Consider the following 26449-nt stretch of genomic DNA (forward strand, 5'->3'; position numbering starts at 1 on the left):
AAAAAAAAAAAAAAAAAAAAGAATAAAAGTAGTATTGAAAATAGTAACAAAAATACTGCAATATAAAGTGTGATGATATATATTAGGGCAGATGAGTTGTTTGAATCAGATGATTTTATACAAGTAGGAAAAAAAGTATGAATCAGAAATACGGGTATGAGAATGAATATCCGAAAATAGTATTTGGTTAGCTGGTAATGCATTTCCTCCCGAGGCATCATCTATTGCGAAACTTGTCTGATAGTGGCATGACGCCCAGTGAGGCGTTGCATCAGGTTTGTTTGCATCAGACCCTGTAAACTAATTAGAAAACCAATCAAGTTTTTCCTGAATATGAGCAAAATAAAGCCTAGTGTGAGAGGGATGCATGTTCTCACTAAACACAGAGGAAAGATGGAAACCATAGAAGCATCCTTAAACCTGTCCACCTTATAGGGAAAATCAACACAATTCACACTACGGCTCGTAAATGGAGTCATAGGCTACCAGGGAATACGATGATTAGAGAAACAGCAGAGCAAGCTCTTGATGAAATTACTGGATCAAACAACACTTTTGGATGTCACAGAAAATCAATGGCACACAATGTGAAAGAGCAATTGATGTCCTGAGTGAGTTGTGGCAGACAATTGGCTTTATTGTTGAATAAAACCACTTGTGGAAAGCCTCATTCATTGTCAAGGATTCATCCCAACCCTTCCTTCTTGATGACAAATCCCTGATTTTGATCCATGCACCAAAGTTCCCAGTCTCAAGCAATTAATTACAAACGGTCTAAATCAGGCATGGTCAACCCAATGCCCACTTTTCCAGGCTTCCTGGAAAACAAACAAACAAACACTTGTTACTATAGGACACCACGAAACCCCGTTCTGATCAATGAAATTTGATGGGAAATCTGCTGAGGGTACTTCTTGAAAATTTTTGTTTTCTTAATAATTATGTATACATGCTGGTACCTCTCCCTCCTTCTTCCTAAGTTGACCACGCCTGAGGCTAGGCAGCCATCTTGCAAATATGAAGCAACCAGTGCAAGGTAAAGGCTGAGATAATTCTAGACACATCAGCACGACCATTAATGAGCCACTGAATGTCAATGGCTGCCTACTTCAAGACTTCCTGTTACAGTACAGAAGTCAACCCCTCCATGTTTAAAGCCACTGTAACTTGTTTTCTATCACTGATAGTTGCAAACATTTCTAATGGGTGCACCACTGGTATGTGGAGTATGAGTCAGCTCTTCACATATTTTCAAGACACATGAGGGAAATGTGCTTGTCAACTTTTTATTCTGTTTATCACTGAATTCCTTTGCAAGATTAGATGAGTGAGCTTCTGGCTCCCAGTTGGGTTCGGCAATGGCAATCCCCAGCAGGAAATGGAGAAGGAAAAGAGTGAGATCAGGGCACTTAATCCCCTGGTTTCCTGCCTGTGAGTCACCATGGGTTGGCTGCATCCTTCAACAGGGGCACTGGTCCTCCCAAGACAGCCCACTTGATCGGTTTTCTCCCTCCTAATGACACCTTCCACCCTTTTTTCCTTCAGGCCTGTGGGTGGTAACAGCTTAGCTACTGCTTCTCCAGTTTATTGTACCATTTCTTGGCATAATTCTACATCTGCAAGTCTGTAAATAGTCCCCTTGTAAACAAGCCTTCCTAAAATCAGGCTTCCAAAAACAAGCCTTGTTTTTTTTGTTTCGTTTTGTGTGTGTGTGTGTGTGTGTGTGTGTGTGTGTGTGTGTGTGTGTTTAAGTAAAAACAAGTTTATTAAGAAAGTAAAGGAATAAAAGTAGGGCTACTCCATAGGCAGAGCAGCATCATCCTGGTTTTGAGTGTGCCATTATCTTTTGGTATACTGACTGACCAACCAGCATCAATTAACAGATTAAAAAAAAAACTTGCAGCTGAATGTCAACCATACACCACTGTATTCACAAAGACCAGCTGTCAGGCAACAATCTGGCTCCTAATCTTGATATATATAGAAAAAAATAGCAAGAAGAGTCAATGCTTTCAATTCATGGCCTCTCCTATTATGTCTTCTCAGAATACTGTGTAGAGAAATGGACAGTAAGTCAAAGACACTGTTCAACAAAGTACGCTGGCTCCTGAAGGAAATATATTCACATGAGGTTTTGAAAGAAAAGATGCCATACAGCATCCCTTTGTGCTACTGATAGCTCTTTGATGTAGGTGGCTAGTTCAAGCCAGTGGCACATTCAGTGTCTTGATTACCCTGAACTTTTGGCTTCTGGGTGAGGCTATCACCCTCTTTCATGTTGAGAAAAAGACAGATTTTGAAGACAGAACTGTGGTGCCAAAGCTTAGCCTTTGAGAATATAACTCTTCCTACATCCAAATGTTTTCTTCTCTTGGCAGAGAAATAAATCGATATAAAAGCAACCACTAGAAATATTAAAAACAGACTTATAAGCCTTCAAATCATCAGACAAAAATATAAACATATGTGTTCGCACACATGCATACCAACGAAGACAAAAAACACTCATAGTAAAACATAGAAAAACAAGCAGCATTAAAATAGAAAACAGAAGAAAGAAGACACAATTAAGGCGAATATGTCAGTTACATCGGCACATGTAAATGGGATAAAACAGCTCATGATAGAAAAATGATTCTCACTTGGAATGATAAAAATGTCTTAAAACGTGTATGATGTGTGCAAGAGATGCATCTTTGCTAAAATAACTCAGAAACGTTAAAAATAGAATACAAACCAAGGTATACCAGAAATACTAAGCTGAAGCTACAGTGTTACCTAATCAGCCAAAGTCAAATTAAAAATAAAAATGTGAAACAAGACAAAAAAAAAATTAAACAGGAGCGAGAGCGGTATCCACATTCAGGATCTAGTTTAGGCAGGGCGAGCCAGCTCATACCTGTAATCCTAGCAGTTTGGGGTCGCTTGTATCCAGGAGTTCGAGACCAGCTTGGGCAACATAGGGAAACTCCCTGTCTAAAAAATTCAAAATGTGTGGGGCATGGTTGAATATGCCTGTAGTTCCAGCTATGCAGGAGCTGAGGTGGGAGGATCACTTGAGCCAGGGAGGTCAAGGCTGCAGTGAGCCATGATTATGCCACTACATTCCAGCCTGGTGACAGAGTGAGACCCTGTCTCAAAAAATAATAATAACAATGAAATAAATAAATAAAACCACTGTAAGTTACCACCTTACCCTAGCCAGAATGGCCATTATTAAAAGGCCAAAAAAAAAATAGATGCTGGTGTGGATGTGGTGAGATGGGAATGCTTACACACTGCTGGTGGGAATGTAAGCTAGTACAACCTCCATGGAAAACAGGATGGAGATTTCTTTTTTTTTTTTTTTTTTAACACAGAGTCTCGCTCTATCGCCAGGCTGGAGTGCAGTGGCACGATCCCGGCTCACTGCAATTTCTGTTTTCCGATTTCAAGCAATTCTCCTGCCTCAGCCTCCCGAGTAGCCGGGACGACAGGCACGCGACACCACGCCTGGCCAATTTTTTGTACTTTTTAGTAGAGATGGGGTTTCACCATGTTGACCAGGATGGTCTCAATCTCCTGACCTCGTGATCCACCCGCCTTGGCCTCCCAAAGTGCTGGGATTACAGGCGTGAGCCACCGCGCCTGGCCAGGATGGAGATTTCTTAAAGAACTAAATCTACCATTTGATCCAACAATCCCATTACTGGGTGTCTACACAAAGGAAAAGAAGTCATTCTATGAAAAAGACACCTGCACACGCACGTTTATCACAGCACAATTCACAATTGCAAAGATATGGAACCAGCCTAAGTGCCCATCAACCAATGAGCGGATAGAGAAAATCTGGTATATGTACCATGGAATGCTATTCAGCCACAAAGAGAATAAAGGAATGTCTTTTGCGGCAACCTGGATGGAGCTGGAGGCCGTTATTCTAAGTGAAGTAGCTCAGGAATGGAAAACCAAATACTGTATGTTTTCACTTATAACTGAGAGCTAAGCTGTGGGGAAGCAAAGGCATGCAGAGCAGTGAGATAAACTTTGGAGACTCAGAAGGAGGGAGGCTGGAAAGGGAGTGAGCGATATTGGGTACAATGTACACTACTTGGGTGAGAGATGCACTAAAATCTCAGACTTCACCACTACACAATTCATCCATGAAACCAAAACCCCTTTGTACCCCACAAGCCATTGAAATAAAAAATGATATATATAGAGAGAGAAGAGGAAGGCCTGACATTGTGGGCCCATGCTATGCCCAGGTAAGAGAAGGATCAGCCCAAGGGCTGTAAGGTGACAGACTAGTTGAAAGGCCCAGAGGAGAGCCGACTACACTAACAAACCTTGTGTTTTCAAGCATGTTTCAGGTGCATGTCAGGTCATTTGGGTGGGACAGTGGTTTATACCACAGTAGCCAAATATTTAAAAAAAAAAAACAAAAAAAACAGCCATTTCAGGAAGAGGCACCGGGTTGAAGGTGGAGCCTCCAAAGATAATGTCCACCTGGAAGCTGTGAATGTATGAAAGTTTTGCGGGTGTAAATCCGTTAACAATTTTTTTCTTTTTTTTGAGACAGAGTCTCACTCTGTCACCCAGGCTGGAGTGCAGTGACGTGATCTCAACTCACTGCAACTTCTGCCTCCTGGGTTCAAGCAATTCTTCTGCCTCAGCTTCCTGAGTAGCTGGGACTATAGGCCTGTGCCACCATCCCTGGCTAATTTTTGTAATTTTTAGTAGAGACGGGGTTCCACCATTTTGGCCAGGCTGGTCTTGAACTCCAGACCTTGTCATCCACCCGCCTCAGCCTCCCAAAGTGCTGGCATGAGCCACCGGGGCCCGGCTCTGTTAACAATTTTGATGGCATCATCATGGATTGAGGTGGGTCCTAAATCCAGTGATAAATGTCTTCAGAAGAGAAGAGGAGAAAAGGCCCACAGAGGAGAGGGCAACGTGAAGACAGAGCAGAGCCTGGAGGGATGAGGCCACACGTCAAGAATGCCGAGGATGGCCGGCAGCCACCAGAAACCGTGAGAGGGGCAGGGAACGGTTCTCCCTCGGAGCATCCAGAGGAACCAGCAGTGCCAACACCTTGACTTCGAACTTCTGGCCTCCAGAACTGTGAGAAGATGAATTCTATTGTTTTAAGCCAAAAAATAAAAAATAAAAAGCAAGGTAAAAGCAGCCATCATTACCATTATCATTTAATGTGGCTCTGGCAGTTCAAGCCAGTGTAATTAGACAAAAAAGAGAAATGCGATATAAATGTTGGAAAAAGGAAGCAAAATTATATATCAATTATGTGATTGGAAAATGCACAACTCTCAGAGACAGTAATTCAGGATGGGTCTGGCGAGGTGACCTACACCTGTAATCCCAGCACTTTGGGAGGCTGAGGCAGGCTGATCACCTGAGGTCAGGAGTTTGAGACCAGCCTGGCCAACATGGTGAGACCCATCTCTACTAAAAATACAAATATTAGCTGGGCATGGTGGCGGGTGCCTGTAATCTCAGCACTTTGGGAGGCTGAGGCAGGTGGATTTCTTGAGCCCAAGAGTCCAAAACCATCCTGGGCAACATGGTGAAACCCTGTCTCTACAAAGCATACAAAAATTAGCTGGGCGTGGTGGTGAGCACCTGTGGCACCAGATACGAGGGAGGCTGAGGTGGGAGGATCACTTGAGCCCAGGAGGAAGAGATTGCAGTAAGCCCAAATTGTGCCACTGAGTAACAGAGCCAGACCACCATCTCAAAAAAAAAAAAAATCAAGACGATGGCATTTTACAAGGTTAATATACAAAACCCAGTAGCTCACCTTTACTTCTATAAGTATATATACATACATATAATCTATCAGAAAATATAATAGAAAGAAACTACGTTTACAATCTCAATCAAAAGATAAAATATTTGGAAAATATTTAAAAGACACATAAGGGCCTTTACAAAGACAAAATTATACAGAAGGCTGGGTATGGTGGCTCATGCCTATAATCCCAGCACTTTGGGAGGCCAAAGCAGGAGGATGGCTTGAGCTCAGGAGTTTGAGACCAGCCTGGGCAACATAGTGAGGCCTCACCTCTACTACAGATAAACAAAATTAGCCAGATGTGATGGCACACGCCAATAGTCCCAGCTACTTGGGAAGCTAAAGTAAGAGGATCGCTTGAGCCCAGGAGTTTGAATCTGCAGTGAGCTACACGATCTCGCCACTGCGCTGTAGCCTGGGCAACAAAGTGAGATCCTGTCTCTAAAAGTAAAAATAAATAAAAGAAAATAATACAGAGAACATTCTATTTTGTGCTTCTGTTTTATTTTGTTTTGTTTTGAGACAGGGTCTCACTCTGTCTCCCAGGCTGAAGTGCAGTGCCGTGATAACAGCTCACTGCAGCCTTAACCTTCTGGACTCAAGCAATCCTCTCACCTCAGCCTCCCAAGTAGCTGAACTACAGGCACAAGCCACCACACACCACAAAGTTTTGAAGTTTTGTAAAGACAGGGTCTCCCTATGTTGCCCAGGCTGGTCTCAAACTCCTGACCTCAGGTAATCAGGCTGCCTCAGCCTCCCAAAGTTCTGGGATTACAGGTGTGAGCCACTGCACCCGTCCTATTCTGTGCTTTTGAATAGACTCAATATTTAAACATGGCAGTGCTTCCTGGGCACAGTGGCTCATTCCTGTAATCCCAGCACTTGGGGAAGATCACTTGAGGCCAGGAATTCGAGACCAGCCTGAGCAACCTAGTGGGACACTGTCTCGATATTTTAAAAATTTAAAAATAAAAAATGGCAGTGCTTTCTCAATTAATCCATTCACTCGCTGTGATTCTAATGAAATACCCATAGGATTTGTTTGTCAGGTGGGGAACTTGTCAAAAATTACATGACAATCAAATGAGGAAATAAATCAGAGCCAGAAAAGCCCTGAAAAAGAAAAGCAATAAGATGGGGCTAGATCTATCAGATGATAAAAAATATTATGAAATTATAATTTGTAAAGCAGTTTGGTAGACTCAAAGGTGAAATAGACAACTCAGTGAACCAAAATTGAAAATCAGAAATAGATCCCAATACATTTCAGAATTCAGTTTACATCTAAGGTGACGTTCTAAATCAGTAGGGAAAGGTGGTAGTAAAATTAGCTACCCATTTGGGAGAAAAATATAATGGGGACACTACTCCATTCCCTAAATCAAAATAAATTCCAGATAAAGGATATATATTAAAAAATAAAACCGTAAGACCATAGAGAAACAATAAGTGAATTTACTTATAATGTTACGACAGAGAATTCAGCAAATAAAATCCAGGACCTCTAAAGTAAACATTCATGAAATGTGGTTATATAAAAATTTAGCCTCGTGTGTTTAATCCTAACACTTTGAGAGGCCGAGGTGGGAGGATTGCTTGAGCCCAGGTGTTCAAGACCAGCCTAGGCAACATAGCAAGAAGTAGTCTCTACAAGTAATTTTTTAAAAAGTTAGTTGGGTGTGGTGGTATACACCTGTGGTCCCAGCTACTCAGGAGACTGAGGACCTCAGATGCTTGAACCCGAGAGTTTGAGGATGCAGTGAGCTGAGATCATGCCACTGTATTCCAGCCAGCCTGGGCAACAGAGTGAGATCCTGTCTCAGAAAGAAAAAAAGAGAAATATTTAAGACTTCTGTATGGTAAAGCATTCTATGAAGCAAAGTGAAAGACAAACCAAAAATAAGCGTTACTGTGTGACAGACAAGCTCTTCTCCTTCATCCGTAAGACCTAAAGCAACTCAATGCAAAATAAGTAAGAAATATAAACCAGCAGTTTAGAGAGAAATGGAAATGGCTTATACAAGCCTTAATTTCACTCAGAACAAGAGAGATGCCAAATGAGACAGTAAGATTGATTTGCTTCTCCTATCAGATTGGCAGAGATTCACAGTTTGATAGCACTCGGTGCCAAGGAGGGCATTGGGAAATAGTCACCCTCAGACACTGCTGGTTGAGAGTGAAATTGGTGCAATTTTTGGGAGGGTGATTTGGCAATATCTGTCAAACTCCTTTGACCCAGAACTCAACCGCTTGGATTTTTAACCTACAGACCTATGTACAAAAGTCTTTCAATTTAGATGAAAAAGAATGTTCAAGAAGTGTGCTTTAAGACAGTCTCCTTTCCTCGTTTTTGCTTTCCAATGCAATGCCGTAGCCCAGAGGGTCTCAGAATTTGATGTGCAGAAGAATCAACTGAAGGGCTTGTTAAAACCCAGGTTGCTGGGCCTCACTTGCAGAATTTCTTTCAGTAGGTCTAGGAAGGACCCAAGAATCTGCCTTTCTAACAGGTTCTCTGGGGATGCTGACGCTGATGATCGGGGCTAGAACTTGAGAACAATTGCCTTAGTCTGTTGAGAGGGCTGGGAAGGTCTCCAACCAAGACGGAGGCCTAGAGAGGGGAGTTCCTTTGAGGGGGAAGAGTAAAAGGCAAGGTAGAGAGGAGCAGAATTCCCCTCAGGACTATGCAGAGGAGGAGATAGTTGGGGTGGGGATGTCCAGAGAGGAATGTTGGAGCCTCCTAAGGAGACAGACCTTAGTCCCTATTCCCAGGCTCATCAGTCTTCCCTGCCCTCTGCACAACCACGGATGGCTCAGAAACAGCAGGGCCCATCATCTATGCTCAGTGGATCCACAAGCTCAGAGAAGGAGAATGTTAGCCACAAGTAGGCAGTATGAACTGAACATCAGAGAGCTACGTCATCCTAGCCAGGCGAAGGCATCCCCATCATTCAGCTAGACTTCAGAGGGGCGGGCTTGGGGCGACACACAGGAGAGAGTCTCTGCTGACTGAAGGGGAAGCTCCCCTTGAGACTAAGCTGCTCGGATTTGATGTGGGGCGAGGGGGATTCTTTTCAACAAATCATGTAGGGAAAACTGGATATTCATATGCAAAATAATTAAGTTGGACCCTTACCTTATTATCATACAAAATTTAACTATAAATGGATTAAAGCTGTTACTAAATGTAAGAGCGAAAGCTATGAATCTCTTAGATGAAAGATAACATGAAGTTCCTTGCACCTGAGAGTCAGGAATGGAATGAAATTCTTACCGCCTGTGGCAAATTAAGAAATATACTTGGCTCAGAGTTCCTCTGGAATTTCCCTTGGAGTTTCCTGAGTGACAGGATTTACCCATCAGAAACCCCTTTCAATCACACCTGAGTTTATTGCTGTTATAATAAAGTGATGTGGCTGGGCATGATGGCTCATGCCTGTAATCCCACAAGGTGGGCGAATCACCTGAGGTTGGGAGTTTGAGACCAGCCTGACCAACATGGAGAAACCCCATCCCTACTAAAAAGACAAAATTACATAGACTTGGTGGTACATGCCTGGAATCCCAGCTACTCCGGAGGCTGAAGCAAAAGAATCACTTGAACTCAGGAGGCGGTGAGCCAAGGTTGCGCCATTGCACTCCAGGCTGGGCAAAAAGGGCAAAACTTCGTCTCAAAAAAAAAAAAAGTGATTAAGGGTGGGTCCCTTAGCCAGAACGACCAAGGGATTAGAAGGCTAGAACTTTCAACTCTATCCATCAACCTCCAGGAAAGGGAAGGGGACTAGAAATTAAGCTCTACAAAAACTCCTGAATGATCAGATGGAATGAGCTTCCAGACTGGTGAACACATATACATCTACCTCCACATACCAAGAGGGGAGCACACCCCCGCCCAGACACATCCGAACCTTACCATATGTTTCTCATCGCCTGGCTCGTTTGCATTCTTTATAATAAACTGATAAGTAACGCGTCTCCCTGAGTTCTGTGAACCATTCCAGCAAATTATTGAACCTTAGGAGGGGGCTTTGGGAACCCCAGCTTTATAGCTGGTTGGTCAGAAGGACAATAGGCCTGCAACTTGTGACTGGCATCTGAGAGGAATGGTCAGTCTTGTAGGACTGAGCCCTCAGCTGTGAGGTCTGCACTAATGCTGGGAAGTTAGCGTTGGAGCTGAATTGTTGAACACCCAGCTGGTGTCTGGAGAATCCAATAATTAGCTGTAGGTGTTGAAAAACTCTCTAGATCATTATAGTAATTTAGATGAAGAGAAACCAAACAGTTGAACCTGGCCTGTGGACCCCAGATATCCCTCACTGGTCTAGATGTAGATTATTGGTGAAAGGCTGAAAACACTGGTTTCTTTTTCACAATCATGGCACTATAATTATTAACTTTTCCCCTCTTTTTTTTTTAAATCAGGGTAAAATTTAAAGTGAACAAATTTTCAGTAAGGAACTTGATTCTTTACATATGTGTACACCTGTCCAGCCGCTACCCAGATCACGAGAGAGAACATCCCTAGCACCCCAGAAAGCTCTTGTCCCCGCTCCCAGTCAATATCTCAAAGGCAACATTATATATCACTGTGCTTTTAGTTCACCTGTTTTAAAATTTAATATAAATAAGTGGAATTACAGATATTCCTCTTTTAAAGGTCGCACCTCCCAATACTGACACAATGGCAATTAAATTTCAATCTGAGTTCTGGTGAGGACATTCAGACCACAGTATTGTATGAAGAAATAGCCTGTTATTTTTCATTGTTGTGTAATATTCCATTATATGATAACAATTAATTTGCACTTACCTATTAGTGGAATTCGTGTTGTTTTCAGTTTTGGTCTGAAAACGTACATGAAACTGCTACAACAGTCTTTTAAATGTCTCTTGGTTGGTGTAAACATCTTGTTTCTCCTGGGTATATACTGAATGGTGGAATTATGTCCAATAGTGGAAATATTTCCAATCGTTCAATTACAACCCTCATTAACTTAAGTGCCCAAAGCTGCCCAGTTCCCTGATTGTGTCAATTCACCCTCCCGTCAACAACGTATGATGGGCCGGGTGTGGGGGCTCACGCCTGAAATCCCAGCACTTTGGGAGGTCAAGGCGGGCAGATCATTTGAGGTTAGGAGTCTGAAACCAGCCTGGCTAACATGGTAAAACCTCGCCTCTACTAAAAATACAAAAATTAGCTGGGCATGGTGGCAGGCGCCTGTAAACCCAGCTACTCGGGAGGCTGAGGCAGGAGAATCGTTTGAACATGGGAGGCGGAGGGTGCAGTGAGCTGAGATCGCGCCACTGCACTCCAGCCTGAACAGTGTACGACAGGTCTGGTCAATTCTCAGTCTTGTCATATTTAATATTGTTAGACTCTTTGATGTTAACTTTACTAATGGGAATAAAGCATTAATTTTTAATGTTAAAATTTTATTTAAAAGTTGTGATAATTTTTATTTACCTAAAATTGGTGGCTCATGGATGCTGAATGTTGGAGAAACTTCTAGGACTCTTCCAGGTATTCAGAAATTCCTTGAGGATGTGTGGGGGTGTTTCTGCCTGTGTGTGTGCCGTAGCCACAGAAGGATGCTGCTCCAGACCACACCCTTCTTTCTTTTTCCCACGAATAGGAAGAGTTTACTTGGGATCCCAGAGGGAGATGTTTCCCATCATCAGCAACATCTGGGGAACATCTGGGGAGTCCATCCCAGGACAGGCAGATGCTTTTCTGGAACATACATCACGTATTTGATTCTTTTTATTCTCCTATATTTTCCCTTGTTCTCTCTTTCTCTTCCATTGGGCTCCCCACTCTAAGCCCCGCTCCTGCCCTCACCAGCCAACTCACTACCCTGATTGCTGTCTGGTCTGGTTTCTCCAATATACAACCCAACAGGATGCAAACATAGGCAGCATGAGAGACCCTCATTAACTCCAGTGCCCAGCCCTGCCCAGTTCCCTGAGAAGCAGGCAGTATCTTCCAGAAACTAAGTCAAGGAATGTTGAAACTGGTGGAGGTTCTCTGGTCCAATGCCTCCATTTTACAGATTGAAAGCCAAAGTCCAGAGAGAGAGAGGGAAAGAGAGAGGCAGGGACAGAAACCAAACCAGAGCTTTACTTCTGGGTATCATAGAAACCCCTCTTCTGCTGGAAACTTGGCCTGGAGATTAGCAGCAGGCAGTGGAAAGGATTCCTTGGGACCAGCAATGTCTGTAGCCGGCAGCCACAGTGAGAGCACAGCAGAGGTCTGAGGTGGGTGGTGGAGGATGTGTGGCCTGGGGGGTTACCCCTTAAAGCCCTGAGAGTTGAGTCACCTCTAGCAACAGACACCCAGCTTTGTGGCCTTTAAGCTCCTTCCTGCGCGTTATCAGCTACACGTAGCTTCAGTGTACTAGTGGTGTTAAAAATCCAGCCACTGCCACCTCCAGCCCTGCCCTTTCCTTGAGTCCTAGCAACTTTACCCATTTACTAGGCATGTTTAGTGTATTCAGGTTCTCATCAAGCACTGGAGATCAAGCAGTGATCAAGTCCAATGTTGCTCCTGCCTTCCCACTGCTCACAGACAACACACAAAAAATGCACAAGGAAACCACACAACAAAGTGGGTGCAAGGCAGGTGCGAGGTGGGATCCATCAGCATCCTTGAAAGTCTGAAACAGGACATACTCTGAGAACTGACCACTAGCCAACAGGGCTGGAGGGCAGTCATCAGGGGTGCGAGGGGCAAGGGTACAGGGGAGGCTGGGACAGAATCATACCTCATGTGTGAAATAAAACTGAAAGCAGCAGACTAATATTAAAAGCACATGAACTGGCCGGGCACGGTGGCTCATGCCTGCCATTCCAGCACTTTGGGAGGCTGAGGTGGGTGGATCACCTGAGGTCAAGAGTTTGAGACCAGCCTGGCCAATGCAGTGAAACCCCATCTCTACTAAAAATACAAAACACTAGTTGAGTATGGTGGCGTGAGCCTGTAATCCCAGCTACTTGAGAGGCTGAGTCAGGAGAATCACCTGAACCTGGGAGGTGGAGGTTACAGTGAGCCGTGATCAAGCCCCTGCACTCCAGCGCAGGCAACAGATTGAGACTCCACCTCAGGAAAAACAAACACATGAATCGACAAAACGACGTGCACACACATTAATGGCAGTAAAATGGGGCGTGGGGAAGGGAGTGGGAAATGAGGGCATGAAGAGAGAGGTAAGACTGCAAAAGTGAGAAAGGGGCAAATTATTCCGGCTTTGCAGGCCCCAAGGCGCTGAGACATCATCAGGAGAGTACTGGGAAGCCGCTGGACGCTTGGCTCCAGCTGCCCAGACACCTCCCCCGGGAGGCCCCCAGGTACACACTCCAGCATCCGGAAGGACAGGGCCTTCATCTTCCCCCAACCTGCCTTCCTCCTATTGTTCTTCCAGGAAAGGTAGAGTGGGGCAGCCCCCTGCCATTCTGCATACACAGCTGTGGTTCAAGATGGCTCTCACCATTATTTCCATCCCAGAGGCCATCCAGGCAGGCAGGAGTCGCCCCCACCCCCCACCTGGAGGTAGGTAGAATGGAATCGTGAGGGCTGGGCTAGTGGCTGACAGCATTCATCTAGGACAGCCAGAAGAACCCAGAATGCAGCGGGAGCAGGACTGGGAGGGGAGGGTCCGGCTCCCACGAAGGCTCCCTGGAGGAGGCAGCGCAAGCTGAGCCCTTAAAGGCGTTGGGATTCTGGTAAGCAGAGAGAGGGCAGGAGAGCATTCCAGTTGAGAAGACCAGCTGCAGCGAAAGTGTGAGGGTGGAAACGCTCGAGGGGACGGGTAGACGTGGCCTGCGGTTGGGAAGTGGGGCCGAGGGTGGGCTCCTGCGCCAGGAGTTGGCCGCCGGGGCAGGCCATACAAGGGAGGGTTGGCCCCGAGTCAGGGGCCTTGGCGGGAGCAGAGAAGGCAGTGGGCCCATTTTAAGTGGCCAAGGTCTGGCCCGGAAGAAAGCAGCCTTTTCATTTTTTCAAGGGAAGGGTGAGGTGGGAGTGGGGAAGCCGGTTCCAACAACCCCTAGTTCGGAACTTCTGCAGGGAAGGGTCTCTTGGCCCGTGGGCAGAGGTGACGTTCAGGCCCGCTGATGACATCCATCCTTCCTGCTCCCCGGCTCCCCGCTCCCCACACACCCCAGATTCCTCTCCAGCCACAGTTTACTTTTCCGGCGGATCTAGGGGTGGGTGGTGGGGTGGGGGCGGAGGAGGGAACGTTTAGATTGGAATATAATAAACTGCCTCTAGAGGGTGGAGACGTCCGGGAGGTCGGCTCTGCCACTGTCTAGCCCGGTGGCCTCGCGGAGTTACGGGGTACTCCGGGACTTAGTCTACCCATCTGTAAACTGGGGCGGTGGGGCGAGGTGGGGATCTCTGCCGGGGGGAGTCGCCCGCGCCTGTAGGGACCGGGCTGGAAGCGGGGCGGGCGCGGCAGGAGCGGGCTGCGGCGGAGGCGCAGTCGCGGGGTCAGAGTCCGCAGGGAGGCCCCGGCCGCTGCGCCGGGCTCCGGGCTCCGCGGTCCGGGCTCCGAGCTCCGGGCGGGGGAGGAGGTGGCGCCTCCGGGGCGTGGCTGCGGGCGGCCTGGCGGGAGGCCCGGCGTGCGTCAGCGCCTGAGCCCCGGAGTTTTCCACTGACGAGGAGGGCGGAGCGGCGGGCGGGGCCGGGCGCAGCCAGTCTCCAGTCTCCCGCCGCCGCCGCCGCTGCCGGACGCGCGTCGCCAGGGGCTGCGGGACCGCCGGCCGCCGGGCCGAGCGCAGAGTCGCGGCGCGGGGGGAGTCCCGGGCCGGGGCGCAGGTGGAGCCGGTGTCCTCCGCGAGCGTCCGGATCCAGGTGAGCGCCGAGGGCCTCGGGCCCCGCCGGCCGGGACTCCGGGGAGGGGGCGTTCAGCGCGAGCGGCGCCGCCGCTCCGGCCCCTGCGGTTCGCTCCCCGGCACCTTGGGCGGGAGCCGCGCTGCCCGGCCCTGACTGCGCGCCGCGGCCGGAGTCGGGGGCCAGGGGCCCGGGGCCCGGGCGGGGGGAGTCGCGGGTTTTGCGCTCCCCGCCCCCGCCCGCCGCCGGCACCCCGAGAGAAGTCGCGGCGCCCCGAGCTCGCGAGTGGGGACAGAGCCGGGCGTGCGCGGCAGCGGCGAGGCGACGGGGGCGTGCGCCCGCGGGCGAGTTTCCTTTTGACCCAGTTGCCTGAGAACTTTTCAGAAGTTCCTCGCGTGGCCGAGCAGGTGACGTTTGTCGCCTTCCTCCTCGGGCTCCCCCCTCGGGGACGCCGCGGGAGCAGCGGCGTGTGCCGGGCGCCCCTGGCCGGCAGGGGTCGGGGAGGGCGTGGAGGGATGAGCGGGACGGAGGCGGATGAGTCACGGACCCCGGGAGGAGGAGGGGGGTGGGGGAGGGATTGTGTCGTAGGCTCACCTGTTTGTCAGTCGCCGTCACTCTCGGAGGCCACCGCTGTGAGTCACGGGCGCAGCTACACCGGCCACCCGCGGGCACACGTAGACTCTCTCCCACGCACTTCTTCCGCGGCACGTACTTCTCCCCCTTCCTCAGTTTCTCCTCCCCGGGGCCCATTCACGGGCACACGCTGTGGAGATGCCCACACCACAGCCACAGTCACACACTTAGCCTCTCCCACTCCCGGCACAGTCACACACAGCCGGAGCCCACACTCCTGACACCAGAGGGTCCCTCCCCGCCTCCTGCTGCCCACCCAGCACTTCCCCCCAGAAGTCTCAAGCCTTTTGGAGAGTAACTCATCAGCTCCCGCACCCCTGGCAGCCCTGCCCTCTTCCAGCTCCTCACCCGCATCTGCCTTCCTCCTCTGCCCTTGACCTGTCATCTCACCTGGCTCCCGCTGCGCCTCCAGCCGTCACACCCCCTCCACTCCCGGTGCCCAGTCACGTTTTTAAAATGCAAAGCTGGCATTGTCACTCCCTACTTCAGCCCTCTGTGGCTTGACGTGCCCTCGGGCTAAAACCTGCCCTGGGGCCCAGTCTCAGCCCCCTCGAGGCCGCCCCTCCTCCGATCACCAGTTTGCTCAGCTTCCTTACTCACGCCTGTCTGGAGCTCTCCCTACAGCCCTTCCTCGGAGAGACCTACCTTCACCCCAGCGGTACCCTGTCCCACCCTTCAGACCCCCCATCCCAGCACCCTGTTTGTCCTCCCCGCTCAACTCAGAGCTTCAAGAAGGCCCCAGCGGTGTAAGTTTTGCGCCCTGCATGCGCGAGTTCCTGCCACCGTGTTTGACACGTATGTGAGCTTAGTGCGTATTTGTTGAATTAATGAATGAGAGAGGGAAGAAGCCCCGCTTAGGTGAAGGAAGCAGTCATTGTCAGGTGCAATTTCCCTTCTGCAGGAACAAGTGCCTCATGTAGCCAGCAAACATTTGGCACCTCTCCTGTGCCAGGTCCTGGAGGTCAGAGCTGAGGAACTGTCCCTCCCCCAGCTCTCCTTCAGAGGGATGCTTGGGGGAGGAGGTGCCAAGGCTTTCTCTGCCCTCTCTGGACCACCCAGGCTGGTTTTTCAGTGGGGGCTAGAGGTGCTAGGAGGTGCCCTCCCCTTCTCCCAGGAAGTTGTTCCTGAGGGCCAGGGATCATGTGACCCCAAGTGTTTTGGGGGGACTGGCCAAGGCCTGGGGCTCTGAGGTTAAAGGACACATTCTTCAGATTCCTGAAGGGGGATGGAGGCAGCTAAAGGTGCCCCCTCCCTAAGACTGGCTTGGGCTGAGGCCTGCGGCAGTGCTGAGACTGCCGAGGTGGACAGAGGACTTGCTGTGACTTTTCTGAGCCCCGCCCCCACCTCTCAAAAGCAGCCCTTGGTTGCTTGGTACCCAGGGGTGATGTGGCCTTTCCTGGATCCGAACGGTGTGATCTGAGCGTGTAGATAATTGTGGCCAGTAGAGTGGGGGGTTGTCAGTGCCTGCGTGTGGTGGCAGGAGGGCTGCCCGATTCTCAGGGCTGAGATCCCAGAAGAAGCCTGGCTCTCTTTGATTCAGGGCCTGTCTCTGGGGTTCCTCCGTGGTGTGGTATTTCTGTCTGAGCCAGCTCCTGGGAGCTGCTTTTCCTTCCTTTGGGACCCTAGGAGGGGCTGAGCTCAGCCTGGGAACAGCGCCACGGTCAGGATCGTGATTCCTGGGTAGCTGCTGAGGGCCCCTCCCCCACCCTCTGACTCACTGTCTGACACTTTTCTTAGATTCTCACTATCTTTCGTTCCCCCTTCTGACTTGGCCTCTGGGGTCTCTGGCTCAGTCTTTTTGTTTCATCTCCTGCCTCTGCTTCTTAGCCTCTGGATTCCCAGGTGGGACAGAGGAACACGAGAACCAGGGGAGCGAGAACCAGGGGAGCGTTTTCCCTTCTCTCTGTCCAGAGGAGAAAGGACAGGGCGGAGGTAATTTCTGTTTCATTCCAGCTCTGCAGATTTGCGAGGCATTGTTCATCATTAGAACCTGCAGCATGACCGTAGCCTCCCTGTGTCTCTGTGTCACTGCCTGTAGAATTGGAGGTCATCACTCCTCACCTTAAGTTCTTTTTCCATGGACTTCCCTGAGGCAGAGCCGCAGTGTGTGGCTGAGCCTGCTTTCCTGACATCTCTCTCCATCTGTCTCCTCTTGGGGAACAGGGAGCCTCCTGGGATTGCCTACATTGGCACCTGCCTGCAGAGCTTCCCTCTCTGTCCCCAGAGCCACCCCTTTTGAGCACCATTCTTGCTTGTACCCTCTGGCACAGCTGAGAGATAGACATGTGACTCACCTCCTCCCCCCTTAAATTAACCATGACAGGAGCAGGAGAAGGTCACACTGACCACTCGCCCTCAGCAACCTCATGTGCATAGGATTGCCTGTGCAATCGGGTCCATACCCAATATGCAGGGCTGGTCTGCCTACCTCTGATATTATCAGGTGCCCTCTCTATGCCAGACACTGTCCTGGGCATGGGCACAGTGGCAGCCAGAGATGCCCTCAGCGTGAGGCAGATGAGCAATGAGACCCTTGCAGGCTGGTCAGATAAGGTCTGTGATGGGGAAATAGCAGGGCTTTTGAAAGCAGCTATAATAGAAAGTCCGTAGACTGGGTGGCTTACACAAAAGAACACACCTTGGGAGGTTGTGAAGTTCAAGATGAAGGCTCCAGTCAGCCTGATGAGGGCCCTGTTCTCAGATTGCAGATGGATACCTTCTTGCTGGGTCTGAGCCCACATGTTGGAGAGGGAGACCATCTCTTTTGTGTCACTTGTTATAATGGCGCTAATAGGTGTTATTCATGACACCTTATTATTTTATTTGGAGGTGAGGCCTTTGATTACCTCCCAAAGGCCCCACCTCCCAATACCATGACACTGGGGATTCAGTCTCCACATAAGAATTTTGGTAGGATACAGATACTCAGTTCACAGCAGGAGCGCAGAGATGCAGGGGGAAGGAGTGGGGGATTCAGGAGGTTCCTTGAGAGATGACTTTCTGAAAGGGAGTGAGGCTGGGTTGTGCAGAGGCCAGGAGGTGAGTGGGGACGTGGGTGGCTGTCAGGGGAACTGCAGGTTCAACCGGAGTGTAGAGAGCAGCGTTGAGAGAGGGAAGCAGTGGCCGGGTCACTTCAGCTTCTTGAATTCTGGACTCGATCCTAAGGTCAGGCTTCCCCAAGGGGAGCTCTAGAGTGGTTCTAGGCGTGGGAGTGGTAGGTACATGTGTGGTTTATGAAGGTCATTCTGGCTGCAGGATCAAGAACAGCCGGGGAAAGAGGGCAGGGGCAGAGGGACATGGGGTGGCAGCTATAGGGACAGAGGCATGTTAAGGTTAGTAAACTTTTTAGATTGACAGTAACCTAAATAAAATACATCAAGTATATAAATCTTGTGTGTATGTAAGATGAAGTTTTGCAATTTTAGACATCCATGTAACCATCATGCAGATCAACATGGAACTTTTACAGCCCCTCCTACCCCCGACCCCAGAAAATTTACTGTCTCCAGGGCATCCCCTTCCCTCGAGGGAACCACTGCTGTGACTTAAATCATCACGGATTCGTGAACGTTTGCATGTATTTCGTGTCTGGCTTCTTTCACTCCACGACGTCTGTGAGATCATCTGTGTCGTGTGCATCCAGGGGCTGGAGCGCAGTTTTTTGTTTTTGTTTTTTACAGTGTGGAATAACACATTCACTGAGCTCTTATCACTAATCTAAGAACACGTGACATGTATCGATTCCTCTAAACCTCTCAACCCTGTGAGGTCTTAAGACAAAGAATTGGAGGCACAGAGAGGTTGAGGAACTTACCCAGGATTACCCAGCCAATTAATAGTGGAGCCAGGGTTCAAACGCAGGCAGTCTGGTTCTGGAGCCGAGGTTCTTAACACTGTGCCAGGTGGCCTCCACGATAGCTACTGGGTCTGTTGCTGGCTTTGTGTGGATTAAATGGATTTGCGTGAACTCCCAGGCACGGGCGCCTGGGTGTAGACGGAGGGAGATAGAGGAAGGAATTGAGGATGACTGCAGGTTTCTGGCTTGAGTGACTGGGTGGGTGGCGGGGCTGTTACTAAGATAGGGAACACAGGAAGAGGAACAGATGGCATGGGGGGTGGGGAACAGAGACAAGGGGTTCGATTTGGGGCCTGCAGAATTGTATGTTTCTAAGGGACGGCTGGGTGGAGATACCAAGTGTGCAGTGGGTCCTGGGGGTCTCAGGCTGGTTGTGTGTGAAGGAGGCATTCAGGACCCTGTAGATGGCATCTGGAACTTGGGAAAGGATGGGGTCTCTTGGCAGGATGCGATGGGGACAGGATGTGTGGGTGTCGCTTGTCCATATGTGTGTTTCCGTGTGGTCTGTGCATGTGTGTACGTGTGTGTATGCCTGACTCTGGGACATGAATCCCCCACCTCCTGGGAGAGCCTGCGGGTCAGCTGGGAGCTGGGTTGTTTTTGTTTGTGGTTTGACCCTTGGAGGGGGGTGCCAAGCCTGAGAAACTACCCACAGAGAAGCCCCCGGAAACATCTGTGAGTCTTCTTCCCCCAGGCCCAGGGTGGGGGATCGGCCCGGGAGGGAGGTTTTCTTGCTTCTCTCAGGCCTGCCTAGGGGAGGCTGTCCCTGGGGTAAACATCAAGTTAGTAAAGGTGACAGCAAACCCTACAGGATTTGGGGACTTTTGAAGGTAGCTGGGAAGAGGCGGAAGGAGTGTTTGGAAAGGACACCTGAGTAGAGGAGACCCAGGCAGCCTTCTGGTTGGCTTTTCCTGTTCTCTCTCATTTCCTGTGATGGCAGTGGGGGAAGGGCTCCCCAGCACTGGGGCCTCGCCCATAGCTTGTTTCCTTTCTCTTTCCCCCCTGCTGACCTCCCCAGAGGCACAGCTGGAGCAGCAGAGACAAGGTAGCTGTACTCAGCCTTTGGGATTGAGTCCTCTGGGGTTTGCCAAGCCTTGGGAAGAGACATTATTTGTTGACGCATTCCAGGGAAGGAACCCCAAATCTTTTATACTTGGATAAGGCCAGCTGGCTGTGGAAGTCTCTGGTTCTGCTTCTGCTGAGGGCCGAGACTCTCACACGGGAGACAGTGTTGTGTTGTGGGATGCTCCATGTCATGAAGCCACAGACGGGAGAGACTTTGGACATTAGGATTGAATGAGATGTTAAAGAGACATCCTGAGTAGCTGTGGTCACACAGGCCTGGAGTCAGGAGATTTCTTGACGGGGGAGCGGGGGTTTCTAAGGGAAAGTCTGAGAAGCTCCCACACCAGGAGGGGAGGGGCTCAGAAATGTACTCCATCTAGGAGTGGAGGCCAGCGTCAAAGCCAGCCTGTTCCCCAGAGTGCCTGGCTAGCCTGGAGCAAGGGCCCGCAGCCCTGCCTGTGTGCAGGGTGGCGTGTCTGTGTGGGTGTGCTAGAGGAGGAGGAAGCAGAGCCAGCATACCGGGGCTGTGCGGGCTGTGCGGGCTGTGGGGGCTGTGGGGCGTCCAGACACACACACAGGCACACAGATGCGAGCTGTGTGAATCACCCAGCCTGTGAGTCAGCCCCCAGGATTCCTGTCGGGGAATGAGTGAGGCCAAGGCTGAGGTCTGCCAGTCCATCTGCTGATCTGTCTGCCTCCTGCCCCTGCTGGTGTGGATGCATGTGTGTGTGTGTGTGCTGTAGGAGGTGGTGGGGAAGGTGCCTGGTGCCTGGGAAGGCTTTGGGCCGAGGTGGGAGTTTGAGACGCCAGGTCATGGATTTGCACATTAGTTTGGAGCGAGGGAGGTTCTGTGTCTTGTGCAGAGATTCTCCTGGAGACTGTGTCCCCCACCACACACAGAGCTCCACAGAGAGGGCTGGAGAGCAGAGGCCAGGGTCTGGGATGCCTCAGAGGGCAAGTGGGAGGGATGAGGATCCCGGCTGGGAGCCCACCTGCTGCCGCCTGCCTGCCACTTAGAGCCTTCTCCTTCCCATTCTGGTTGCCTGTCCCGGCCGCAGAGCGCCCCGTGCACCACCATGACTGGGCTGTTGAAGAGGAAGTTTGACCAGCTGGATGAGGACAACTCCTCGGTCTCCTCCTCCTCCTCTTCCTCTGGGTGCCAATCTCGCTCCTGCTCTCCAAGCTCTTCCGTCTCCCGTGCCTGGGACTCAGAGGAGGAAGGTCCCTGGGATCACATGCCCCTGCCTGACCGTGACTTCTGTGGCCCCAGAAGTTCTACCCGTAAGTCCTCCCTCCCCCGGGAACCCCCTCACCTGCCGTCCTTCCTGAAAGATGAAATTTAGAGGTCCCTGACAAAATGCCTTTGGCCTCTGCAGGCCTCTGGGGGTAGCTCTCACGAGCTATGATATAGCGGTCACTCAGTGCCCACTGTCCAGTGGCATCTGAGCCCAGCTAATTCACCTTTGACCTTGGGAGTAATGACATCCAGGATGCAGCTTGCAGAGTGCCCTCGGCGCCTTCCAGCTCCGGCCCCTCCCTTCTGTTCCAGTTTCGTTTCTCCAGTGAGCACCCTACCCTCCTACAAAGGGAACTGCTGGAGTTCCCCGCCCCATGCTTCTGGGTCTCGGAGGCCTGTCAGGCCAGTCCCTCTCCTGTCAAAATGCTGCCCGCTTTTGCCTGAACAAAGTGAAAAGGGGTTTTTCCTGGTTATTTTCAAGCTTGTATAATTGTGATTCCAGACTGACAAAGATAGCCCTAGAGCAGTGTTTCTGGATTTTATTTTTCATGATTGCTCCCCAGGAAGTCTATTTAGACACTTTCTCCTAATTCCCCACCCCCATAAAATTTTAATACAGTAGATGTTCTGTTTACCTTTTTATGTAGTGTATGTATATCTGTGCATTACACATAAAAAGAGTATAATTTTTAGCACATAGAATCTAAGAGTACAAACAGAAAACCTCTTAGAAGGGAATTCCCTCTGGTATCTGGGTACAAAATTAATATAGTAAGTTGAAATATAAGGAATTTCCAATATTTGACCATTATATGGTAATTTGTTATGGTTCGATGTAGTGAAAATACCAGTACATGGTTTACTAATCAGTAAACCCTAACTTGAAAAGGGAAAGACTTTTTACACCTGTTGCAAAATACAGAAATTCTACAAATCAAGAAGAAGCAATAGAAAACTACACAGGACCTACGCATGGCTAACAAGCATAGGAAGCATGCGTAACCTTACGTATAACTACGGTCACCGGGCCTGGTAAATAACAATAAGCCGGTGCTGACGTGGTGTGGCGCTGGAGGCGGACGGAGCCGGGCGGCGGGAGGGCTGTCTGGCCTGTTCTTCCTGGAGGTATGTTGTGCCTCAGCAAAAACTAATCCCCAGCCCGTCCTTGCCTGTTTTGCAGCCCTGTCTATCCTGAAACGGGCTCGCCGGGAGCGCCCAGGCCGGGTAGCCTTTGATGGGATCACCGTCTTCTACTTCCCCCGTTGCCAGGGCTTCACCAGTGTGCCCAGCCGTGGCGGCTGCACTCTGGGCATGGCCCCTCGCCACAGTGCCTGCCGCCGCTTCTCTTTGGCTGAGTTTGCGCAGGAGCAAGCCCGAGCCCGGCGCGAGAAGCTCCGTCAGCGCTTGAAAGAGGAGAAGTTGGAGATGCTGCAGTGGAAGGTAGAGAGAGCCCTCTCTGTGGGCCACAGCCTGAGGCAGCTCCTGGACTCCTAACCTTGAGGGGTGGGCGTACCAGGGGTGGGTGCTGACTTGCTCATTATGTATATGGGGAAACAGGCCCTAGGGCCAAGTGATTGGTTCCATTGGCGTCTGACGCCTGGGTTGTCTGCAGACTCGTGTCTGTCTGCCGCAGGGGCTGGGGGCATGATGCCTGCATCTGAACTGCTTGGAGAGGGGGGTGTGGAGTTGATACGGATTGGGGGGTGGGTATCTGACTGGTTAGGGAAGGGAGTCTGTTCATGATCTAGGCAATGCCATGAGTAGGGTGTCTCTTTTCAAATGCCCTGAGGATAGTATTCTTGGCTATCCTGTTCACCATCTACACACAGTGCCCATCGCAGATTCAGCACTAGCAGTGGGAGGGTAAGCACTTAGGGCGGCTTGTGTGTGCCTCTCACATCCCTCTCTCCTGATGATGCAGCTTTCGGCCGCTGGGGTACCCGACACAGAGGCAGGGCTGCTGCCTGCGGTGGATGCCATCGATGACGCCTCTGTGGAGGAGGACTTGGCAGCTGCTGTGGCAGGTGGCCGGCTGGAAGAAGTGAGCTTCCTACAGCCATACCCAGCCCGGCGACGTCAAGCCCTGCTGAGGGCTTCAGGCGTGCGAAGGATCGATCGGGAAGAGAAGCGGGAGCTGCTGGCACTGCGCCAATCCCGGGAAGATTGTGGCTGTCACTGTGACAGGGTCTGCGACCCTGAGACCTGCAGCTGCAGCTTGGCAGGCATCAAGTGCCAGGTGTGGCGGCTGGCCCGGGCTGGGATGGGGAACCTGAGCCTGGCGACTTGTCTGCACTCCACAGAATCCTCACTTGTCCCTTTACTTTCTCTGCAGATGGACCACACCGCGTTCCCCTGTGGCTGCTGCAAGGAGGGCTGTGAGAACCCCATGGGCCGTGTGGAGTTTAATCAGGCTAGAGTTCAGACCCATTTCATCCATACACTCACCCGCCTGCAGTTGGAGCAGGAGGCTGAGAGCTTTAGGGAGCTGGAGGCCCCTGCTCAGGGCAGCCCGCCCAGCCCTGGTGAGCAGGCCCTGGTCCCCACTTTCTCACTGGCCAAGCCCACAATGAGCAACGAGCTGGGAGACAACAGCTGCAGCAGCGACATGACTGATTCCTCCACGGCATCATCCTCAGCATCGGGCACTAGTGAGGCCCCTGACTGCCCCACCCACCCAGGCCTCCCTGGCTCCGGCTTCCAGCCTGGCGTGGATGATGACAGCCTGGCACGGATCCTGAGTTTCAGTGACTCTGACCTCGGCGGGGAGGAGGAGGAGGAGGAGGAGGAAGGGAGTGTGGGAAACCTGGACAACCTCAGCTGCTTCCATCCAGCCGACATCTTTGGTACTAGTGACCCTGGTGGCCTGGCCAGCTGGACCCACAGCTATTCTGGCTGTAGCTTTGCATCAGGCATCCTGGATGAAAATGCCAACCTGGATGCCAGCTGCTTCCTAAATGGTGGCCTTGAAGGGTCAAGAGAAGGCAGCCTTCCTGGCACCTCAGTGCCACCCGGCATGGACGCTGGCCAGAGCAGCTCAGTGGATCTCAGCTTGTCTTCCTGTGACTCCTTTGAGTTACTCCAGGCTCTGCCAGATTATAGTCTGGGGCCTCACTACACGTCACAGAAGGTGTCTGGCGGCCTGGACAACATTGAGGCACCTCACTTCCCCCTGCCTGGCTCCTGTCCACCTGGGGATGCCAGCACTTGCTTCCTGGAGTCCCTCATGGGTCTCTCCGAGCCAGCCGCCGAAGCCCTAGATCCCTTTATTGATAGCCAGTTTGAGGACACTGCCCCGGCAACTCTGATGGAGCCTGTGCCGGTGTGAGGACCAGGATGCCTTTCCCCAGCCCCAAAGCCCTGTTGCTGCTCTCTTGTAATTGTGGGGCTCCCCAGAGTCTCTGTGTAACAGTCTCCCACTGGCTGGCTCACCCACAGGTGCCAGGTGCACACTCCTGGTTTTCATACAACTCTCTGGATTTATTTATTTGTTTTAACTTTTCTGTGCTGAAGAGAGGATTGGAGGGGGGTACCCCTTTGAGCTGCCAGGCCCCCCACACCCACAGCTTGCTCTTCCATCTCCATAACGTGTACCTGGAAGAGGAGAAAGTGTGGCTCCCTGGAGCTTGGTCTTTGTGTGATGTTCCTTAACCCAAAGACCGTGAGACAGGGCTGTGAAATCAGGTGGCAGAAGCCACCCTCAGCCCTAGACCCATGGATGGCTAAATCCTCAGGACTGTGAAGACTGTAATTTATTTCCGTAACTTATTTGGAGATTGAGGAGGCTTTGGTTGCTCCTCTCTGGCGGGTGGGCAGTGCCGGGGGTGGGGTGGGCACAGGCCCTCAGGAGCCCCTTTTGCCTTGTACTCCTACACCCTGCCCTGCCTTTAGTGTAGACTAGGTGTGGATTCGAGCTCTATGAGCTATGTCTGCTGCCTGGCTCCTGGATGGCTCTGCAGGCAGGGGCTGGCCAAGGACACCATCTGGGCAGGGGGAGAGGCTGGGCTAACCAGCTGTGACCTTCTGTCCCACACTGCCCTCTCCACTTCCTGCCCTCTGTTCCATCTTCCCCCTCCCCAAAGGCCATAGCCTTTCTTCCAGGCCCAGGGATGTAGGAGGGGGAAGGAGGAAACAGGAGGCTCAGAGAGGGCAAGGGGCCTACCTCGGGCGCGAGCCATGCCCCAGCCTATTATCTCAGGGCTTTCTGGGCACTGCACTTCAGCCTGGCCCACCTGCCCATGCCCTGAGGCCAGTTAGCGAGGGGTGTCTCCTGAGGGCTTTTATACCGTTTCTTTGCTAATGTTTAATTTTGCATCATAATTTCTACATTGTCCCCGAGTGTCAGAACTATAATTTATTCCATTTCTCTCTGTGTCTGTGCCAAGAAACGCAGGCTCTGGGCCTGCCCCCTTGCCCAGGAGGCCTTGCCAGCCTGTGTGCTTGTGGGAACACCTTGTACCTGAGCTTACAGGTACAAATAAAGAAGCTTTATTTTTAACAGTGTGGTCTGTATTTGTGGGGTGGGAAGCAGGGCAATGGGGATGGAAGGGAGACAGGCCCTGCAGGGCCGCATGGACACAGGCTGAGTGGGGGGGTTAGGAGTCGGCACACCCAGCACATTGGGCCTCTTTCCAGGCAAGCCAGTCAAGTTGGAGGCAGGAAGCCAGTTGAGAGGCTGGCCAGGCAGATCCAGCAGTTTTTCCTTTGGATTAACCGGTTCTTCTCCAGTGGTGACCTGGGTGGGGAGGAATAGCAGCAGGGTCTTCTGACATGGGGCTATCTGCTGGGGATGGGTGAGGGCACCCTCCTGCCTACACACACTGAGCTGAGGCCTTGTCCTAAGGGTGAATTCGCCAACCTGAGTGGAGGCAGGGCAAGGGGATATGCCTGGTCAAGGCCTGCTGATGGCCTTACTTAGCAGCTGTGGTCCCCAGGGACTTAAGCAGGGGGTGGTGGAAGGGCAAGGGGACAGCTGCACAACCTCATCCCTCTGCACCAGCCAGACCTGTCTGACCTGTCCCTGGCAGCTCAGCTGGGCTGCAGGCCAGA

At 51.0% G+C, this 26449-nt stretch overlaps 1 protein-coding gene across 1 annotated transcript; it reads left to right on the forward strand.

Moving 5' to 3' along the window:
• Window positions 1–14461: 14461 nt before the first annotated feature.
• On the forward strand, window positions 14462–25898 carry CSRNP1 (cysteine and serine rich nuclear protein 1). The gene is made up of 5 exons (XM_017508362.1): window positions 14462–14633; window positions 21225–21447; window positions 22584–22843; window positions 23325–23639; window positions 23736–25898. Exons 2-5 carry the CDS (start codon window positions 21243–21245, stop codon window positions 24726–24728), a joined length of 1773 nt encoding a protein of 590 aa, XP_017363851.1. The 5' UTR covers window positions 14462–14633; window positions 21225–21242; the 3' UTR covers window positions 24729–25898.
• The last annotated feature ends 551 nt before the right edge of the window (window positions 25899–26449 follow it).

The sequence above is a fragment of the Cebus imitator genome, unplaced genomic scaffold (assembly GCF_001604975.1).
Source record: "Cebus imitator isolate Cc_AM_T3 unplaced genomic scaffold, Cebus_imitator-1.0 Scaffold391, whole genome shotgun sequence".
Classification (NCBI taxonomy): Eukaryota; Metazoa; Chordata; class Mammalia; order Primates; family Cebidae; genus Cebus; species Cebus imitator.

Bases quoted from the DNA above. Each gene is read 5' to 3' on its own strand.
- CSRNP1 (XM_017508362.1), top strand. From the start codon at position 21,243: ATGACTGGGCTGTTGAAGAGGAAGTTTGACCAGCTGGATGAGGACAAC. The intron at 22,844-23,324 runs GTAGAGAGAGCC...CTGATGATGCAG, and splicing joins TGGAGATGCTGCAGTGGAAG to CTTTCGGCCGCTGGGGTACC. The intron at 23,640-23,735 runs GTGTGGCGGCTG...CTTTCTCTGCAG, and splicing joins TGGCAGGCATCAAGTGCCAG to ATGGACCACACCGCGTTCCC.